The sequence below is a fragment of the Leptodactylus fuscus genome, chromosome 11 (genome assembly GCF_031893055.1).
Source record: "Leptodactylus fuscus isolate aLepFus1 chromosome 11, aLepFus1.hap2, whole genome shotgun sequence".
Taxonomy (NCBI): Eukaryota; Metazoa; Chordata; class Amphibia; order Anura; family Leptodactylidae; genus Leptodactylus; species Leptodactylus fuscus.
This window is the reverse complement of record NC_134275.1, coordinates 45051710-45072595: the sequence shown is the minus strand read 5'-3', so window position 1 is coordinate 45072595 and position 20886 is coordinate 45051710. Positions and strand designations below refer to the sequence as shown.

Here is a 20886-nt window from a genome sequence, read left to right as displayed (position 1 = left end):
TAACATGCCAGAAAAGCAACCAATTACCTGGCTCATTAAACTCCATGTTCTGTATGACCCTCGTCTGTTGGACATGATATTTGGCTGAACTCAGGACTCAGTGGTCTGCAGTAACACAGCTTCAAAGATGTCTCCCGCACAGCCTGGTCTTTATGTTGAGTAAACCCATAAAAATCTGTAAAACCTTGTTGAAATAGAGAAATGCTGACTTTAGTGTGTTCAGACAACATCAAAGAGAGCCCTTTGCAATGTGATATGCCCGAGTTACTAGGAGTTGCTGACCCCAGCTCTAAACACCCTACTTAATGCTCATTCACACCCATGTTCTAGCCCTTACATTAACTAGCAGCACACAGCCTCATAGACTGTCATGGATCTGTTCACACTACTGTTGTTTTAACAGTCCATGTGATTAATCGGAGAAAAACTACAACCTGTCATTTGTCAGGCTGGCTCAGGGGTCCTTCAGTAGATTCATGGGGTGTACACGCAGCCATGAATAAAGGACATCACTCTGTCGTGTGACTGACCTCTTATTCTTAGGCAGGAATTTTCCATAGTATAGATAGGTTGATGTGGATTTTATGCAGATATTGGTGCTGAACTCAACATAAAATCCTGACAGTGTGAACAGAACCTATAACTCCTCACATTTACTAGTGATGCTCTCATTGGACAGGGGAAATTCACTTTTAGGGTCCATTCACACGGAGGAAAATGGCGCTTTATTTGGCGCAGAATTTGCCGCTAGCGAAACCCATTGAAATAATGGGAGGCTTTTTTTTCAGCGTGGAAAATTCAGCGCCAAATAAAGCACCATTTTCCTCCGTGTAAGCGGACCCTAAGACTGGGTCCCCGCGTAGCGTAAGTGCTGAGATTTGGTCGCAGCAAAAAAGTAACATTTTACATTACCTGCAAAATGGATGGGATTCTAGCTAGTCCAATCCACATCGCAGAAAATAAAAATGCTTGCGCTTTTGTAAATCGCAGCATGCCAATTATACCCACAGTAACGTTGGCGGTTTACGAATAGGTAGAATGGAAGCAGAAAGTACGCAGAGTTTACCTTTCTGTGAAAAGTGCTGTGGGAAAAACCGTAATAAATTTCTGCCACGGTTTTTCCTGCAGCGCTTTTTAGTTGTGGCTCACTACATTGGGACCTTAGTCTTAGGACACAGGACTTATACTGTATGTGGCAGATTTTCCAGCACTAAATTTTGGGAAAAAATCTGTGGCTCAAATTGACCTATGGTGTAGATTTATTTGATCAGGACATTTTATGCTGCAGATTTTTCACTTCATCCTTTGAAAACATTGGTTAAACTCTGCATCAATGAAAATACTAAATAAGCAGGTTCTTTGGGGTGGTTTTTGACTTTCAGTGACAGAATATCGGCATCATATATGTCCCTATAGGTGTTAGAATTCTCTTTTACATACTGTTTTGTATTAGACGCTGCTGTAGTCTCAGGCTGGTATCTACCTGCGATTCGCACACTACACATGACTTTTGTTGCACGCACAGACAGACGGTACTTGTGATTTTGATATATATGTATCTCCTTGAGATGTCCCATGAAATGCTTTGACTATATCTGACAAGACACACACTCCTCCAAGAACGTGACTGAGCTATCCCAAATGTTTTTTTAAGTGCTCACACCGTCCTTAGAAGTCAAGTTAAATATAGCAATAAAACAAAAGTAAAATAACATTCCATCTAAATCACAATGCGCGCCGCCTTCAGTCTGCACTTGCCATACATAGCAGAACAACTGACTGCTCTTCACCCACACATGTATATAAAAGACGGCCGCCTGGCTCTCTGCAGGGCAAGGTGGTCTTCCTCTGGGTAAGTGCTCCTACCTGGGATACTTGGATATCCATGCTGAAGAATTTTTATTTTTTTTTTTATGATTTTTTTCTTGCTACTCATAGAAATTGTTAATTTTTCTCCATACATAGCTGAAACAGGATTTATGAGGGTAACCCTACTATCCAGTGCAGTCAGCAGAGCCAAAGGCTGGCCATACACAGTAGATTAATGATGACTGAATCCAACTAATGTGTATTTGGGTTCTCCTGACTTTCCCCCAGTGGCAGATTTTGGGAGAAAGAAGGATTGTACTGCTGGATTACAACATGCCTGATCTCAGTTGTCAGAGGTGTCTTGACAGTAATTTATTCCGGAATTCAGAAGGAGGAATCCAGTGTGAACCAGGCAGTACTTGGGTCGTTCTGAAACGCGTAGCCTTACTATGCTTTGACATCTGTAACAACTCTTGGGTTCTTTGTAACGATTTTATGACAAGAAAATAAAGGTTATATTTTATATATATACCACCTGGTTCACACTGGATTCCTCCTTCTGTATTCCTGAATGGTTTTGGCTGGTTGAAGTCTACCTGTATCCGTGCTTCCCAGTATTAAGATAACGGGTGAGCTGGATATATTTTATCATTGACTTTAGTAGTTTATTCCCCCCTACCCAATGAATATGTAAGTATTCATGCCTATCGGAGACTGAAAGGAATAGCTGTCAGCTGAATGAGGGTTCAGTGTACAACTATAGATAGTATATGTCCTCAGACCTCTATACTAACCACCTATCCTTACAGGACAAGCATTTTCCATCTGATCAGAATCTGATGGATTAGATGTATTGGGAATGCCCAGTTGTGTGCTGCCTAGACCTGTGTCACCTGTTATTGGACACCTTGTATGGCTGCTCCATAAAAAAGGGATAGACTGCTTTATCTACATATATTTCAACCCATTGGTAAAATCTCTGGGTGCAGTTCCTGGTATCTCCCCATACACATCCCAATTCTTGTGCTAATATTGGACTTGTCATGGAGCATATAGGTAGGTGATCTTCAGTGTCCCTGGTCTGTCATACAATTACTACACTAAAAGGACCTAAAAGGGTTTTCTGGCTCTAAATTGATTTTTCATACTGATGATCTATCCACAGGATAGTCTGTGATCTGTGGGGGTCCAACACTCAGACTCCATGTGGATACTATTCAAGTAATAGGAGCGATGCTGTGATTCCCTGGATCCAGTGCTATGCAGGGGATGGGGCTGCTGCGCTGCTCCTATTACTTGAATAATAATAATAATAATAATAATAATAATAAATTTTATTTGTATAGCACCAACATATTCCGCAGCACTGTACAATTTGTAGGGTTCAGATACAGACTGATACATAACAAAGAGCTTAATTTCACACAATGGGACTGAGGGCCCTGCTCAAGAGAGCTTACAATCTATGAGGTAGAGGGGGTGGCACAAGAGGTAGCAGGGGTGGCATTGCTTATACAGTGGTCAGACAATTCTGTAATAGAGGTTACTGTCAATACACAAATAATACTGTATGAGCCGTCACTAGTGGTGACCTTTAACATGTGGATGGAGATTGAACAAATAAGTTAGGCTGGAAAGGCATCATATCAAGTGGGGTAGTGTGGGAGCGGGGACAGAGGAGGGTTAAAATGTAGGGATTCTAATTGTAGTACGGAGGGGTTGACATTAGGAATTGTGATAGGCCTGTCTGAAGAGATGTGTCTTTAGTTTGCGCTTGAAGCTGTAGTAATTGGGAGTTAATCTGATTGTCCGGTGTAGAGAATTCCAGAGAAGTGGTGCAGCTCGGGAGAAGTCTTGTATACGAGTGTGGGAGGTTCTGATGATAGAGGATGTAAGTGTTAGGTCATTGAGTGAGCGGAGAACACGGGTTGGGTGGTAGACAGAGATGAGGGAGGAGATGTAGGGAGGTGCAGCATTATGGAGAGCCTTGTGGATGACAGTAATAACTTTATATTTTATTCTATAATGAATAGGCAGCCAATGTAGCGACTGGCACAGACCGGAGGCATCGCTGTAGCGTCTAGCCTGATAGATGAGCCTGGCCGCTGCATTCAGAATAGATTGTAGAGGGGAGAGTTTAGTGAGGGGAAGACCGATTAGTAAGGAGTTACAGTAGTCAAGGCGAGAATGAATCAGAGAGACAATAAGTGTCTTTAGTGTATCTCTGGTAAGGAAAGGGCGTATTCTGGAGATGTTTTTGAGGTGGAGGTGACATGAGCGTGCGAGTGATTCAATATGAGGGGTGAAGGAAAGGTCTGCGTCAAACATGACCCCGAGGCAGCGGGCATGCTGCCTAGGAGTTATAGTAAGGCCTGAGACTGCAATGGATATATCAGGGACAGATCTATTAGTTGGTGGAAACAGTAGTAGTTCAGTATTAGAGAGATTTAGTTTCAGATAGAGCGAGGACATGATATTAGAGACAGCAGAGAGACAGTCACTGGTGTTCTGTATGAGTGCAGGGGTGATGTCACGGGAAGATGTGTATAATTGGGTGTCATCAGCATAAAGATGGTACCTGAAGCCAAATCTGGTGATGGTTTGTCCAATGGGGGCTGTGTAGAGATAAAAAAGCAGGGGGCCGAGGACCGAGCCCTGAGGAGCCCCAACATCAAGGGAAAGAGGGGAGGAAACAGAGCCTGCGAATGATACGCTGAAAGTGCGGTCTGAGAGATTAGAGGAGAACCAGGAGAGCACAGTGTCGTTGAGGCCGACTGAGCGGAGCATAGTGAGGAGGAGATGATGGTCAACAGTGTCAAAAGCTGCAGAGAGGTCCAGAAGAATAAGAAGAGAGAAGTCACCATTGGATTTAGCCATTAGGAGATCATTGGAGACTTTTGTGAGAGCCGTTTCGGTAGAGTGCAGAGTGCGGAAACCAGATTGTAAGGGGTCAAGCAGAGAGATAGCGGATTAAATGAGAATAAACCAGGCGTTCCAAAAGTTTAGAGATGAAGGGGAGGTTAGAGACGGGTCAATAGTTAGCAGCACAGGACGGGTCCAGGGAGGGTTTTTTCAATAGCGGAGTTATAACAGCATGCTTGAAGGAGGATGGGAAGATTCCAGAAGAGAGAGAGAGGTTAAATATTTTAGTAAGGTAAGTTGTGACAGCAGGGGACAGAGATTGGAGAAGGCGTGAGGGGAAGGGGTCACTACTGCAGGTTGTAGGGCGAGATGAAGAAAGTAGCTGGGAGACTTCCTCTTCTGTAACTGGTTCGAAAGATGAGAATGGACAGTCTGAAGTGCGGTTGGTGAGGGGATCGGTACTATGGTAGGTGTGGGAATCAATGCCACCTGGGGCTTGGGCAGTTATTTCCTGACGGATCTTATCAATTTTATCATGGAAATACGTGGCCAGGTCATCAGCACTAAGGTCTGTGAATGGCGTCTGTACCTTGGGTGTGAGTAAGGAGTGAAAGGTTTCAAAAAGCCTTTTAGGGTTGCTGGAGAGAGAAGAGATGAGGGCGGTGAAATAGTCTTGTTTGGTGAGGTGAAGGGCAGAGCTATATGATTTAAGCATAAACTTGAAGTGGAGGAAATCTGCAGGTGAGCGTGATTTTCTCCAGAGACGTTCGGCACACCTAGAGCAGTGCTGAAGAAATTGTGTCTGTGATGTGTGCCAGGGTTGCTGCCTCCTATGTGGGACTTTACGAGTGGAGGGGGGAGCAACCTCATCCAATGCATTTTTAAGAGTTTCATTATAGTGACTGGTGGCCAGGTTGGGACAGGAGATTGAGGAGATGGGGGACAGGGAGGACTGAAGAGTATCTGAGAGGTGCTGGGTGTCGATAGCACACAAATTCCTATATGTGTGATGGGTAGGGGTATCTTGTGAAGGGGAGAGAGCACTGATGGTGAGAGATAGAAGGTTATGATCAGAGAGCGGCAGAGAAGAGTTAGTAAATTTAGAAACTGTGAGGAGTCGATGGAAGACTAGATCAATCGTGTTCCCATCTACATGTGTAGCAGAAGAAGAACATTGTGAAAGACCAAGAGAAGTGGTTAATGAGAGAAACTGTGAGGCAGCTGGGGAGTGAGGGGTGTCAATAGGGATGTTAAAGTCACCCATGATGATGGTAGGAATGTCACTGGATAAAAAGTGGGGAAGCCAAGAAGCAAAGTGATCCAAAAATTGGTAGGGTGAGCCAGGTGGATGGTAGATCACAGCTACATGTAAGGAAAGTGAGCGGAAAAGTCTGATAGCATGGACTTCAAATGAGGAGAAAGTGAGTGAGGGTAGTGGGGGAATGGACTGAAAAATGCACTGTGGTGACAGAAGTAAGCCTACCCCACCACCCTGCCTGTTGTCAGGCCTAGAGGTGTGTGAGAATTGTAGGACACCATGAGACAGAGCAGCAGGGGAGGCCGTGTCTGCCTGCTGGATCCAGGTTTCTGTAAGGGCGAGCAGGCTGAGGGATTTACTAAGGAATAAGTCATTAATATATTCTAGTTTGTTACATACTGAGCGGGCATTCCAGAGAGAGCAGTTAAAAGAGACAGGGGAGAGATGAGGAGAAGGAACACGGTAAATATTGATGAGGTTTGCAGGCCTTCTATGTGTGCAGGAAGAAGAATTAGTGAAGGAAGGAGGGCCGGAGTTAGGAGAGATGTCCCCAGCAGCCAGGAGGAGTAACATGGACAGAGACAGAAGGTGGTTCAGTGATTTATGGGGGCGCTTATGTTTGGTGTCACTGCTAAAAGAAGTAAAGGGATGATTAAAGAGACTGAAAAGTGTGTGAGAGCTGTACATGGGAGAGGGAAGAAGAGAGGGACTGATATAGATGGAGTGTACTGGTGGTAGAGGTGGAGGAGAGGTCTGCAGGAAGACAATGACTAAGATAGTAAGAGAAAGTGCAGCTACAGGATACCATGAGGTAAAACTTGTTGTTTTAGGTTGAAATTTACCTGGTTTTCTGCCATGGTTAGCCTGTTTCGTGCCCTGTTTAAGTGCCATGTATAAGTGCACTTTGGTTAATCTGCACTTCGGTTAAGATGCAATTTGGTTAAGATGCATGCTGCAAATGAGATGCCCCTGCATATGAGATACTAATGGCACTGCACCCGCTCCCCCACTAACAGCTTCCAGCACCCAGAGACTGCTGCAACAGCTGGTCTGTGTTGGATCCCTGCAGATCACATACAGATGACTTATCTTTGGATAGATCATCGGTGTGAAAAATCAACTTAAGCTCGGAATATCAACAAAACCAGGAGTATCCCATTGTACATTTTGTACGGTTGTAGCAGGACACGTCTGATTTGGTATGTACGGATCAGCCCGCTTTTGTGGAGATTGGGATATGTGGTCTATGTTCAATGCAGGTAGACAAAATGGCTACTGCTCCCTGTGCAGGAGTGAGGACATCTTTGGTGGGGATTCAGTTAGGGTGCTTTGTTATTTTCACCAGCACTTCGCTAGAGGAAACAGTCATACTTCCAGGACTTTTTCATCCGCGATTTTAGTCTACACCGGAAGCTCCCAACAAAGCCTTCAACATAGATGTGAACAAATCCTTAGTGTCGTGGAAAAACTAAGATATTACAGATGATTCAGTACAGGTCATCTCCTTATAGCATTGTTCTTTGTACAGACAGTGACCAGACGGACACTTACCTTCTCTATATCTTACCGTTTTGTTCTTTATTTCAGCCTGGCGTAGAATTTCATCAGTTGGAGATCACCAGAGAAAGGTTAGTGACGAGTTTGTGCTGAACCTTTTCTATGTTCTTCATTCATTTGGCCTTGCCCCTGCACATAGAATATCAGCAATATATCTGATTAGCGGACTCATACACGACCCTAAAGTAAAGGTCACTTTACACTTGACAGGCTTCCTGTACCCCACATTACCTACTAGCTGTTGGCAGACCATTGGTTTGTCACATTCTCTTCTGCTTTTAGGGATACATAGATATGAGGGCGCATTAGACCTATCATAAAATTCTGGAGATAATATCTTACATTTATCTACTAAAGGGATTTTCCCGACGCAAATCGAGTTTTCATACTGATGACCCATCCACAAGATATTCCTGTCCACTGCTATAACTTCCGGCACCTGGAGGCTGCAGGAACAGATGATCTGTACAGGTCTGGGTGACCGACCACAACAGATCACATACTGCTATCTATACTGTGATGAGAATTTGATTTGGGGCTAGAAAACCCCTTTAATTTAATATGTCAGCACTTCCCACTGATGATTTATTTCCCTGTATATCTGTATTGTATCTGTAATGCACAGAAATCTCATCCATCACATTTTTTTTTTAGTGAAGTGCAACCATGGGGGACTCGGAAATGGCAGTTTTTGGGGAAGCCGCCCCCTTCTTGCGGAAAAGTGAAAAAGAAAGATTAGAAGCTCAAAATAAGCCATTTGATGCCAAGAATTCATGCTTTGTTCACGATGACAAAGAACTGTATGTGAAGGGCTTAATCGTCTCACGTGATGGTGGCAAAGTCACAGTGAACACAGATGACGGCAAGGTAAGTGGGAGACATCCACAACTATTTACCAGGAGTATTGGAAACCGTCCGGCTGAGTAATCTCTTCTTCTTTCAGACTGTAACAGTTAAGGAGGATCAGATCAACCCCCAGAACCCTCCCAAGTTCGATAAAATTGAGGATATGGCTATGCTGACCCACCTGAACGAGGCGTCTGTGCTGTATAACCTCAAAGAACGATATGCAGCCTGGATGATCTACGTAAGTATCTGCCTCATGTATGTAAAGGGTCATGGAAAAATTAGAGAGACAGTTTCATAGACTTTTTGGCATTTTACATGTAGATTTACCCTACACTACTCCTTATTCCAGACCTACTCCGGCCTTTTCTGTGTCACTGTCAACCCCTACAAGTGGCTGCCAGTGTACAACCCTGAAGTAGTTGCCGGCTACAGAGGAAAGAAGCGTCAGGAAGCCCCACCACACATCTTTTCCATCTCTGATAACGCCTACCAGTTCATGTTAACAGGTATTATAGACATAGTGGATGCCATAGTTATTGAACCATTATCATAGAAATCTGGCAACTGTACAGGAGGATATATACATGCTTAGAACTATAGTTATTGTGTGTTTTTCTACCCTTTTCAGACCGTGAAAACCAGTCTATTCTGATCACGTAAGTAGTACAGTGTAGGACTATAACCTGACTGTTTCTGGGGTACTCAGGGCGAATATTGACTTGTCCTAACCAATGATCTCTGTGTTCCCCGCTAGTGGAGAATCTGGTGCTGGAAAGACTGTGAACACCAAGCGTGTCATCCAATACTTTGCAACAATTGCAGCTATTGGTGACTCACAAAAGAAGAAGGAATCATCCAACAAGCTGCAGGTAAATCATCCATAGTGAAGAACATATGGAGGCATATATCACTGCTGTCTGACTCCCCTTAAAATCTTTTGCTTGCTTTCCAGTGAACCTCAGTAGTGCCATTAATTTTCTTAACAGGTGCTTCATTCCCAATTTATCTGCCCCATTTCATACTTTTGTGTCACATGACCGCACTCGGGTCCTCAAAATCATACAACATCTTTGTGTTATCCATAAACCAGTTTCTCTGTGCATTCCTAGAAGACTCACACTGAGCAGCTCATAGGCTTGTGTAGAGAGAGACTGATATCTAGTCCACACTGAGGACTCAGTATGATATGGAGAATAAAAGTGTGGTCACTGGCTACAATAGAGGAATGGAGACTGATAAATCAGGGATAAAGCACTTGGTAAGGCCAGGGTCAGTCTGAAATCACAGATAAAAAGGCCTGCAAGCCTGACAAACTCCATTATAGTGAACGGGGTATCCTCAGGATCTGGTATCCATCATTAGACAATCAGTCTTTATTGTTTGATCTGCTTTTCTGTTCCTATGTTGTGGGAACAGATGTAAAAGCACCCTAAGAATGTCATTGTCACTACTATTTACCTGATGTAGATGTAATTGGATCATGTTGTTGGAACACCAACATCCATTAAAGCATGAAAACAAGCTCAACAACATATCTCCATGTTCTTACCCCAAATAACATTTAGACAAATAGTCCTACAATTTTTGGCAACTCTTTCACTCGGTGATCCCATCATTTTTGCTTTATCTTAGGGAACCCTGGAAGATCAAATCATCCAGGCTAACCCTCTGCTGGAAGCCTTTGGTAACGCCAAAACTGTGAGAAATGACAACTCCTCCCGTTTTGTAAGTAGCAAAGATTTTATAGAATACTTTGGAGAGAAAAAGACAAACAAAAAACATGGCCTTCTATTGAGTTTCCATCTATGCACGCTCCTTAGGGTAAATTCATCAGAATCCACTTTGGAACCACAGGAAAACTGGCCTCCGCTGATATTGAAACCTGTAAGTTTTACATTGAACATTCACTGTAATGATTCGGCATTTGCTGCCTTACCATCAATGACCTGTGATATTCCTCATCCACAGACCTGCTGGAGAAGTCCAGAGTCACCTTCCAGCTATCAGCTGAGAGAAGTTACCACATCTTCTACCAGATCCTGACAAACAAGAAGCCGGATGTTGTTGGTGAGTTATCTTTCATACATTTGTTAAAACTACATGTTGGCAGCAGCGAAATAACATGAAGCTCCTGGGCCCCACAGTGCAAACGCTGTACCAGGCCCCCAGGTATAATGTATTGCTTATAGTACTGCTCTCCTCATATTGGGAAGAGATACCTTATAGGCCCCCTAATGTTCCTGTTTTTCTCCCTAGAAATGCTTCTCCTTACTACAAACCCGTACGACTACCCCTTCATCAGCCAGGGTGAAATTGCTGTGAAGAGTATTGATGATGTAGAGGAGTTGATGGCCACAGATGTAAGACATATACAGCTTCATTTTCCTAATATGTTCCTAAAGATCTGAGCATATAATAACATGTACATATATCTGTGCAGAGTGCCATCGACATCCTGGGCTTCTCACCAGATGAAAAGCTAGGCATCTACAAGATGACTGGAGCTGTCATGCACCACGGTAACATGAAATTCAAGCAGAAGCAAAGAGAGGAGCAGGCCGAGCCCGAAGGCACTGAAGGTGATTGACCATCTCTCCTCCTTATATCTACACGTTATCCTGTAGAGGTCTTCTTACATTGTACTACATGTCTGCAGGAATAAATAGCCAATGTCTTTAATTTGTAGTTGCTGATAAAATTGGCTACTTGATGGGTCTGAACTCTGCTGATCTCCTGAAGGCTCTGTGCTACCCAAGGGTCAAAGTCGGCAATGAATTTGTCACCAAGGGTCAAACAGTTCAACAGGTAAAAATATAAAATAAAGCATTTGGTTCAGCAAGCCTTAGGCAAAAATATGACAAAAGAAAACAATGTTTTTTTTTCCATAGGTTTACAATGCCATCGGTGCTCTCAGCAAGTCAGTTTATGAGAAGCTTTTCTTGTGGATGGTCACCCGTATTAACCAACAGCTGGACACCAAACTGCCAAGACAGTATTTCATCGGTGTGCTGGATATTGCTGGCTTTGAGATCTTTGATGTAAGCAGAACTAGAACCACTTTCTGGGTTTTTTTTATATACAACAGATTCTACACTCTCATTCCTGTTCTTTCTTCCAGTACAACAGTCTGGAGCAGCTTTGCATTAACTTCACCAATGAGAAGCTGCAGCAGTTCTTCAACCATCACATGTTCGTCCTGGAACAAGAAGAGTACAAGAAGGAAGGAATCGATTGGGAATTCATTGACTTCGGTATGGATTTGGCTGCTTGCATTGAGCTCATTGAGAAGGTTAGTACTAGTTCTACCAATCCATTGCTCATACACATAAGATATCTGAGATTTAGGACTATAGACTTATTTTCTCTCCTTATAGCCCATGGGTATCTTCTCAATCCTGGAGGAAGAGTGCATGTTCCCCAAGGCTACTGACACTTCCTTCAAGAACAAGCTGTATGACCAGCATCTTGGCAAGTGCAAGAACTTTGAGAAACCCAAGCCTGGTAAAGGAAAGGCCGAGGCTCACTTCTCCTTGGTGCATTATGCTGGTACTGTGGATTACAACATCTCTGGCTGGTTGGACAAGAACAAGGACCCACTGAATGAGACTGTTGTCGGCCTCTACCAGAAATCTTCAGTAAAACTTCTGTCCTTCCTGTACTCCAGCTACGCTGCAGCTGACGGTAAGGATACGACTGATACAACAGGTCTGTACTGTGGTTGTGTATTTTATTTCAGGTCCTTTAATGTATAAAATGTCCTTTATAGCTGATGCTGCAGCAAAAGGAGGCAAGAAGAAGAAGGGATCCTCCTTCCAGACCGTGTCTGCTCTCTTCAGAGTGAGTTATATTCATTATCTACACCACTGATGTGAACAGCCGGATATGTCTTCCTTGTCTCCAGTAACAAGTAAATGCTTTACATCTTATAGGAAAATCTGAACAAGCTGATGACTAACCTGAGGAGCACTCACCCTCACTTTGTGCGTTGTCTGATTCCCAATGAGACCAAAACTCCAGGTAAATCATGGGCATAAATAATACTGAATGACTCTTCTTATGCTTATCATGTTGTTAATAATGTTATATTCCTTCTCGTGCAGGTATCATGGAGAATCATCTGATCATCCACCAGCTGAGATGTAACGGTGTGCTGGAGGGTATCAGAATCTGCAGAAAGGGATTCCCCAGCAGAATCCTCTATGGTGACTTCAAGCAACGGTAACATTATAACAAAAAAATGATTAGAAATATAAATAAGTAGAAACATATTCCAAAACAATTTCCTCTCCTTCAATTCAGTTACAAGGTCCTGAACGCCAGCGCTATACCTGGTGGGGAGTTTATTGACAGCAAAAAGGCTTCAGAGAAGCTCCTGGGCTCCATTGATATTGATCACACACAGTACAGATTTGGACACACCAAGGTAAGAGCTCACAACCCTTCTAGAAGTGTCCAGTAAAAATCTGATGACCAGGACACTAACCCAGAATGTTCTTCAGGTGTTCTTCAAAGCTGGTCTTTTGGGTGTTCTGGAAGAAATGAGAGACGATAAATTGGCCCAACTCATTACCCGCACTCAGGCTCTTTGTAGAGGATTCCTGATGAGAGTGGAGTTCAAGAAGATGGTAGAAAGAAGGTAAAACTTTACAATATACTGTAGACAGAACATTGTGCACTAGATGATGTTAAACAGTCCTTATTCCATTTGTCTAGGGATGCCATATTTGTCATCCAGTACAACATCAGGTCATTCATGAATGTCAAGCACTGGCCATGGATGAAGCTGTACTTTAAGATCAAACCTCTACTGAAGAGTGCAGAGACTGAGAAGGAGATGGCCAACATGAAGGAAGAATTCGAGAAGACTAAGGAAACCCTCGCTAAGTCAGAAGCAAGGAGGAAAGAACTGGAAGAGAAGATGGTTGCCATGCTGCAAGAAAAGAATGACTTAATGCTGCAAGTGCAATCCGTAAGAAGAGATTTTTTTTTTTTTTTAAAGCTAGTATTACAAGTTACTTTTAAGTACAAAATTTCATTAAAAAAACTTTTACTTCTATAGGAAGGAGAGAACCTGGCTGATGCAGAGGAAAGATGTGAAGGTCTCATCAAGAACAAAATCCATCTGGAAGCCAAAATAAAGGAGCTCACAGAAAGGCTTGAAGATGAGGAGGAAAGCAATGCCGAACTGACGGCCAGGAAGAGGAAACTGGAAGACGAGTGCTCAGAGCTGAAGAAAGACATTGATGACTTGGAGCTTACCTTGGCCAAAGTGGAGAAGGAAAAGCATGCCACTGAAAACAAGGTGAGAGACAGCACAGTCATTGGGCTGCTAGATGACTAGACATCTACACTGCAGGCTTCATTTTTTTCAATTCCTCCTCTTTTTAGGTTAAAAACCTTACTGAGGAAATGGCTGCACTAGATGAGAACATTGCCAAGATTACTAAAGAGAAAAAAGCTCTCCAAGAGGCTCACCAGCAAACCCTAGATGACCTGCAGGCCGAGGAAGACAAAGTCAATACTCTAACAAAAGCTAAAATCAAGCTGGAACAGCAAGTGGATGATGTGAGTCTAAGTCAGAGAAAAATCACCTAACCAGCATTTCCATAGGAGCAGTTCTATATTATTGTATTATTTATATTAAATAGCTGGAAGGATCATTGGAACAAGAGAAGAAACTTCGCCTTGATCTTGAAAGAGCCAAGAGGAAGCTTGAAGGAGACCTGAAACTGGCCCAAGAAACAGTGATGGATCTGGAAAATGAGAAACAACAAGCGGAGGAAAAAATAAAGAAGTTTGTGTTCTTCTGAAGTGTTAATAAGAAGCTGCCCTGTCTTTATAATTTGCATATATAATCTGATTGTTTTTATATGCAGGAAGGACTTTGAGATCAGCCAGCTGCAAGCAAAGATTGAGGATGAGCAGTCCCTGGGATCTCAGCTGCAGAAGAAGATCAAGGAGCTGCAGGTATAGTGACATAATATTCCAGTACAGCAGTAACATGGCTGCTGGTAATCTGTGAGGCTCAATGTATCCTGATCCATCCTCCTATATAATAGGCCCGTATTGAAGAGGTGGAAGAGGAGATTGAAGCTGAGCGTGCTGCCCGTGCCAAGGTTGAAAAACAAAGGTCAGACTTGTCCAGAGAACTGGAGGAGATCAGTGAAAGACTTGAAGAAGCTGGAGGTGCCACCTCAGTTCAGATTGAGCTGAACAAGAAGCGTGAGGCAGAGTTCCAGAAACTGAGACGTGACTTGGAAGAATCCACTCTTCAGCATGAAGCCACCTCCGCTGCCCTGCGCAAGAAGCACGCCGACAGTGTGGCCGAACTTGGAGAACAGATCGATAACCTCCAGAGAGTGAAACAGAAGCTGGAGAAGGAGAAGAGCGAGCTGAAGATGGAAATCGATGACCTTGCCAGCAACTTGGAGAATGTCTCAAAATCAAAGGTTGGGAAATACCATAAGAATTAAATAAATACTGTTCTGTAATATTAAGAAAAAAAGGAGAATTGACTCTTATATTTATTTTTGTAGGCCAACCTTGAAAAGGTGAGCCGTGTCCTGGAGGACCAGCTCAGTGAGATTAAGTCTAAGGATGATGAGCACCAGCGTCTTATCAATGACCTCACAGTCCAAAGAGCACGTTTCCAGACTGAAAATGGTAAATATGTATATCAAGATAAGAGTCATGTGATAAAAGGGTTATAATACTGGAGCGGCTCATCCTCTATCATAGGTAGAGTCAAACCTGAAATAATATATTAAAAAATGTAATATCTTATCCAGGCGAATTGTCCCGTCAACTTGAAGAAAGGGACGCTTTGATTTCTCAGCTGACCAGAGGAAAACAGGCTTTCACTCAGCAGACTGAAGAGCTAAGGAGGCAGCTAGAAGAAGAAACCAAGGTAAAAAATAAAAACTACAAGAATCAAAGGTAATCTATCATTAGAAGTAATGGCATGCTGGAATACCTTCCATTCTCTTCTGCTTCCCGCCATTTCTGTAAAATTCCAGTTCTTGTAACATGCAAAAGGTCATTTTCTAATGATAGACTCCCTTTAAAACAATTTACCATTGCTGCATTACCAAGGGGTTAAAATCATGTGACATGAGACATTATTATGGCTTGATAACTTTAACAGGCCAAGAACGCTCTTGCCCACGCTCTTCAATCTTCCCGCCATGACTGTGATTTGCTCCGTGAGCAATATGAGGAGGAACAGGAAGCAAAGGCTGAACTCCAAAGATCTTTGTCCAAGGCCAATGGCGAAGTTGCCCAATGGAGAACCAAATATGAAACTGATGCCATTCAGCGCACAGAGGAGCTAGAAGAGGCCAAGTACGAGCAAATAATATAAGTGAGTTAAGAAAAAAAATGGTGTAGGTGAGGGATAACGTAACCTTCTTACTATTCATTTATAGGAAGAAGCTTGCACAACGTCTCCAGGATGCAGAGGAACAAGTAGAGGCTGTAAACTCCAAATGTGCCTCCTTGGAGAAGACCAAGCAGAGGCTGCAGGCTGAAGTTGAGGACCTGATGGTTGATGTTGAGAGGGCAAATAGTGCAGCGGCTGCTCTGGACAAGAAGCAGAGGAACTTTGATAAGGTTCATCAAAATACTACAAGAAATAGAGACTTGAAATATTTTATAGATTTTCTAGATTGTGATAGTTTTAACCTAAAATGTACCTTAACAGGTTCTGGCAGAATGGAAACAGAAGTTTGAAGAGGGTCAGGCCGAACTGGAGTCTGCCCAAAAAGATGCCCGTTCACTAAGCACAGAGATCTTCAAGATGAAGAATGCTTATGAAGAGGCTTTGGACCAACTTGAAACTCTGAAACGGGAAAACAAGAACTTACAACGTGAGATTTGTGCCCAAAAATTCTTTATGCTGTCCATTTAAAATGGATTTTGCAGACTTAGGACAGGTCATCCATTGAAGATCAGCAGCGGTCCCGCACCTGGCACCTCTGCCGATCAGTTGTTTGAAGCGTTACAGTCTCTTCACTACTATCTAAGCACAGCACCGTACATTTGTATAGTGGCTGTGCTCAGTATTCAGGCTCAGCCCATTCACTGGAATACGAATGAGCTGTGAACAGGCCAGGTGAATGATGAACGTGATGTTACATGGCCCGTGTAGTGGCCACTTCAAACAGCTGATCCATGGGGTTCCCAGGTGTTGGTTCCCCGCTGATCTTCAATTGAAGATCCATCTTAAACATAGGTCATCAATTAATAAGGCCTGGTAACCCCTTTAAGATGACATTATCAATTTACTCTCCTCATTATTTATCCTTATGCAGAGGAGATCTCAGATTTAACTGAACAGATCGGAGAGACTGGAAAAACTGTGCATGAACTAGAAAAAGCCAAAAAAATAGTTGAACAGGAAAAGAGTGATCTGCAGGCTGCCCTGGAAGAAGCTGAGGTATGGTGGCATTTTATAAAGCCATGAAATATCCATCATATACCCTCACCTACTTGTATTCACTGTATCTTTCCTGAACAGGGATCTTTGGAACATGAAGAATCAAAGATTCTCCGCATTCAGCTTGAACTCAACCAGATCAAATCTGAAGTAGACAGGAAAGTTGCAGAGAAAGATGAGGAGATTGAGCAATTGAAGAGGAACAGCCAGAGAGTTATTGACACCATGCAGAGCACATTAGACTCTGAGATCAGGAGCAGAAACGATGCCCTGAGACTGAAGAAGAAGATGGAAGGAGACCTGAATGAGCTGGAGATCCAGCTGAGCCATGCCAATCGCCAAGCAGCTGAGGCACAGAAGCAGCTCAGAAATGTCCAAGCACAACTGAAGGTAATGCCAGGAGTGCCAGTGATTGTATCTGCAGTCTGTAGACTGATGTGCCGCACCTCACTGGTGTATGCACAGGTTTTCTAGTGCTAAAAGTGAACTTACTCTTTCTAAATTATAAGGAGGCCCAGCTGCAGCTTGATGATGCCCTCAGGACCCAGGAAGACCTCAGAGAACAAGTGGCTGTTGTGGAACGTAGGAATAACCTGCAACAGTCTGAAATTGAAGAGATCCGTTCTGCTCTGGAACAGACAGAAAGATCTCGTAAGGTGGCAGAGCAAGAACTTCTGGATGCAAGTGAACGTCTTCAGCTTCTCCACTCCCAGGTAAGCTTTCTACAAGGATCTTGTTCCTTGGTGAAATGTAAAATGTAGAGACAGAGGACTATAAGATATATGCTTGTATATCACAGAACACAAGCCTTATCAACACCAAGAAGAAGCTAGAAAGCGACGCCAGTCAGCTACAGAATGAAGTAGAGGAAGCTGTCCAAGAAGCCAGAAATGCAGAAGAAAAAGCCAAGAAGGCCATCACTGATGTATGTATTATGTTCTCTGTACTCACAGACAATTACACAGACGGAAAAAATATTTACTAATGTATGGCTTCACAGGCTGCTATGATGGCAGAAGAGCTAAAGAAGGAGCAGGACACCAGCGCCCACTTAGAGAGAATGAAGAAGAACCTGGAACAGACAGTGAAGGACTTGCAGAACCGTCTGGATGAGGCAGAACAGCTGGCCATGAAGGGTGGAAAGAAACAGCTCCAGAAACTGGAAGCTAGGGTCAGTCATCTTGGATAACACAGAAAAAAAACAGAAAATCCAACTTCTTTCTACAGACGTGTTAATTTCATTTACATTTTCTTTGAAACTTTAATCCTTCCCCTACACAGACCTTGACTATGTCTATGTACTACACATTCACTAAGTATGGTGTCCTCTTTGTCTTAGGTGCGTGAGCTAGAGAACGAGCTTGACGCTGAGCAGAAACGTTCTACTGAATCCATAAAAGGTATTCGTAAATTTGAGAGACGTGTTAAGGAGCTCACCTACCAGGTATGGTCACAAGAGCACTGTGCAAGAATTCAGAAGTGACAATACAATCTTACATTAAAATAACATGCACCCCATTCTTTTCTCAGAGTGAGGAAGAGAGGAAGACCGTCTTGAGACTTCAGGATCTGGTAGACAAGCTCCAGCTGAAGGTCAAGGCTTACAAGAGGCAGGCTGAGGAATCTGTAAGTGGATCAGATGAAGGGTATTAGTTGCACATTGTCTACATGCCATTGTATATATCTTGAGACACATGCACCACATGTTCCCCTTTAAAGTTTTCCACAGTTTTAATGAGCTAAAGATCTTAATTTAGTGTAACCTTCTTAGGAGGAACACAGTGTAGTGCACTTCACAATGCAGATTATAATAGTTTAGAAGCACAGTGTTACCTTTAGAGGCCTAGCTCTATATCATGGACATCAATTGCAGAGTGATATGATGGGTTAGAGCCTAGGTAACCCCAAGAGGTACCTGCCGTGTCTATTAATAGGTACAGCATAGCATGTGATCATATCTTTAATGTCCTTGGTTTAGAGATTATGGGAAACACACAAATTTATGGATTTCCAAATCACTGAATTTTATTGTCTTTTGGCTTGAAGGAGGAACAGGCCAATGCCCACCTATCCCGATTCAGAAAGGTCCAGCATGAGCTAGAGGAAGCCGAGGAAAGAGCCGACATTGCAGAGTCTCAAGTCAACAAACTGAGAGCAAAGAGCCGCGACATTGGTGGCAAGGTACAGGACGGTTATCTGTAATAGATGGCTAGGTATTCTGCCCAATTCCATAGACAAACTAACTCCTATGTTTCCTCTACAGAAGGGAGACAACGAGTGATCTCAAGCAGAGCCTGAAAAGAGCAGAATGGCGTTTTCTTCCATGGTGCCCGCGTCCTTGTCTTACATGTTATATAGGATGTTAATGCCGTCATGTATAAATAAAATGCAAACCTGTGTAGAGAAGCCGTGTCTGTATGTTATTGGTGGAACACAGACCTGCCATCATCGGCATGTACATCTGATGTGAAACTACAACTACTGATTTCTAGGCATTTTGGAAATATAAGACAGAGAAGGGCAAACAGGTGGTGAGGAAGGTACTGAAAGAGCTAAAGGAGTTGTCTTCAGTAACAGTCCTAAAAGGACATCAAAGATAAGGGTTTGCCCACTCAGAATCCCCCTACCATATGAGCCAGAATGACGTGATGCTCCGTACTTGTGGCTACTGTTCTAGCAGACTTAAACCATGTAATACTTCATTTCTCCTGTAGGGCTGAAGTTTTCACTTTTATCTAAGGTGGCAGGTGGGGGTGCCGTTGTATTTCAGTCCATATACATGTCACCTTTGACAAGCTTATATGTATATAATGATAATGACTAATATATATACTAGCTGGTACCCGCGACTTCGTCTGCGGTGATTGTAGAAATGGGTAAATACAGGCGCGGGTAAGGTTTTCGTACTGTGTATACGGTATGGGATATGAAATGTAACTGTGTATCTTGTTTTTGCTGTAATTCAGGGAATACATGAGACTTTTGTGTTGAAGTTAATTTGTATTTGAGCTGCTATACGGTGTTGTGAGAAATTTTACAGAGTGACTTTGGGACAGAAGTATTTGAAGTTAACTCTTTCCCGCCGATGGCATTTTTTGATTTTCGTTTTTGACTCCCCTCCTTCTAAACCCCATAACTTTTTTATTTCTCCGTTCCCAGAGCCATATGAGGTCTTAATTTTTCCTGGGACAAATTTTTCTTCATGATGCTACCATTAATTATTCTATATAATGTACTGGGAAGCAGGGAAAAAATTAAGAATGGGGTGGATTTGAAGAAAAAATGCATTTCTGCGACTTTCTTACGGGCTTTGGTTTTACGGCGTTCACTGTGCAACCAATATGACCTGTCCCCTGTATTCTGTGTTTCGTTACAATTCCGGGAATACCAAATTTATATGGTTTTATTTACATTTTGACCCCTTAAAAAAAATCCAAATCTGTGTGAAAAAATTATTTTTTGAAAAGTCGCCATATTCCGACAGCCGTAACTTTTTTATACATGCGTGTACGGGGATGTATAGGGCGTCTTTTTTTGCGGGACCGGGTGTACTTTGTAGTTCTACCATTTTCGGTAAATGTTATTGCTTTGATCACGTTTTATTCAAATTTTTATCAGAATCAAAACAGTGAAAAAATGGCGGTTTGGCACTTTTGACCATTTTTCCGGCTACGGCGTTTACCGAACAGGAAAAATATTTGTATAGCTTTGTAGAGCGGGCGATTTCGGACGCGGGGATACCTAACATGTATGTGTTTCACAGTTTTTAACTACTTTTATATGTGTTCTAGGGAAAGGGGGGGTGATTTCAATTTTTATTTATTTTTTTTATTTTTTTTTACTTTTTTAAAACTTTTTTTTTTGCATTTATTAGACCGCCTAGGGGTATTGACATGGGTGGGCGGTGTCGGGGATTGTCAGAGCGGTGGGGGTCGGCAAACATGGCTGCTCCGGAGCGTTAAAGAGCGCCTCCTGGAGTATCGTTAAGGTGAGGGGCAAAGTGGTAAAGTATATATGTATATGTGATTGTGTGGGGTTAGGGGCGAGGCTGTAGAGGGCAATAGGAATTTTGTGGCTTGCTATGGTCCAAAGTGTGTGAGATTGCAGAGATGGTGGT

General features: G+C 42.9%; 1 protein-coding gene across 2 annotated transcripts in view; it reads left to right on the top strand.

Moving 5' to 3' along the window:
• The first annotated feature begins 1808 nt into the window (after window positions 1–1808).
• The window catches only part of LOC142184177 (myosin heavy chain, skeletal muscle, adult-like), a 38073-nt gene continuing 18995 nt past the window's right edge, over window positions 1809–20886 (top strand). Inside the window, exons 1-41 of one of the 2 annotated variants that reach the window (XM_075258918.1) lie at window positions 1809–1852; window positions 7517–7557; window positions 8141–8353; window positions 8430–8573; window positions 8685–8841; window positions 8964–8991; window positions 9090–9204; window positions 9968–10060; window positions 10156–10219; window positions 10304–10402; window positions 10592–10695; window positions 10776–10914; window positions 11022–11140; window positions 11224–11373; window positions 11454–11624; window positions 11710–12016; window positions 12102–12172; window positions 12265–12352; window positions 12436–12553; window positions 12635–12758; window positions 12835–12971; window positions 13049–13304; window positions 13395–13637; window positions 13724–13900; window positions 13984–14129; window positions 14212–14302; window positions 14395–14784; window positions 14872–14998; window positions 15124–15242; window positions 15480–15676; window positions 15760–15943; window positions 16035–16200; window positions 16645–16769; window positions 16851–17159; window positions 17279–17482; window positions 17569–17694; window positions 17770–17940; window positions 18109–18213; window positions 18300–18395; window positions 18816–18950; window positions 19033–19170. In XM_075258918.1, the coding sequence (XP_075115019.1) occupies window positions 8153–8353; window positions 8430–8573; window positions 8685–8841; window positions 8964–8991; window positions 9090–9204; window positions 9968–10060; window positions 10156–10219; window positions 10304–10402; window positions 10592–10695; window positions 10776–10914; window positions 11022–11140; window positions 11224–11373; window positions 11454–11624; window positions 11710–12016; window positions 12102–12172; window positions 12265–12352; window positions 12436–12553; window positions 12635–12758; window positions 12835–12971; window positions 13049–13304; window positions 13395–13637; window positions 13724–13900; window positions 13984–14129; window positions 14212–14302; window positions 14395–14784; window positions 14872–14998; window positions 15124–15242; window positions 15480–15676; window positions 15760–15943; window positions 16035–16200; window positions 16645–16769; window positions 16851–17159; window positions 17279–17482; window positions 17569–17694; window positions 17770–17940; window positions 18109–18213; window positions 18300–18395; window positions 18816–18950; window positions 19033–19050 (5814 nt within the window). In that variant the 5' untranslated portion in view covers window positions 1809–1852; window positions 7517–7557; window positions 8141–8152 and the 3' untranslated portion in view covers window positions 19051–19170. Of the gene's footprint in view, window positions 1853–7516; window positions 7558–8140; window positions 8354–8429; window positions 8574–8684; window positions 8842–8963; window positions 8992–9089; window positions 9205–9967; window positions 10061–10155; window positions 10220–10303; window positions 10403–10591; window positions 10696–10775; window positions 10915–11021; window positions 11141–11223; window positions 11374–11453; window positions 11625–11709; window positions 12017–12101; window positions 12173–12264; window positions 12353–12435; window positions 12554–12634; window positions 12759–12834; window positions 12972–13048; window positions 13305–13394; window positions 13638–13723; window positions 13901–13983; window positions 14130–14211; window positions 14303–14394; window positions 14785–14871; window positions 14999–15123; window positions 15243–15479; window positions 15677–15759; window positions 15944–16034; window positions 16201–16644; window positions 16770–16850; window positions 17160–17278; window positions 17483–17568; window positions 17695–17769; window positions 17941–18108; window positions 18214–18299; window positions 18396–18815; window positions 18951–19032; window positions 19171–20886 lie in introns of those variants that run through there. The other variant, XM_075258917.1, reaches the window with a different exon arrangement.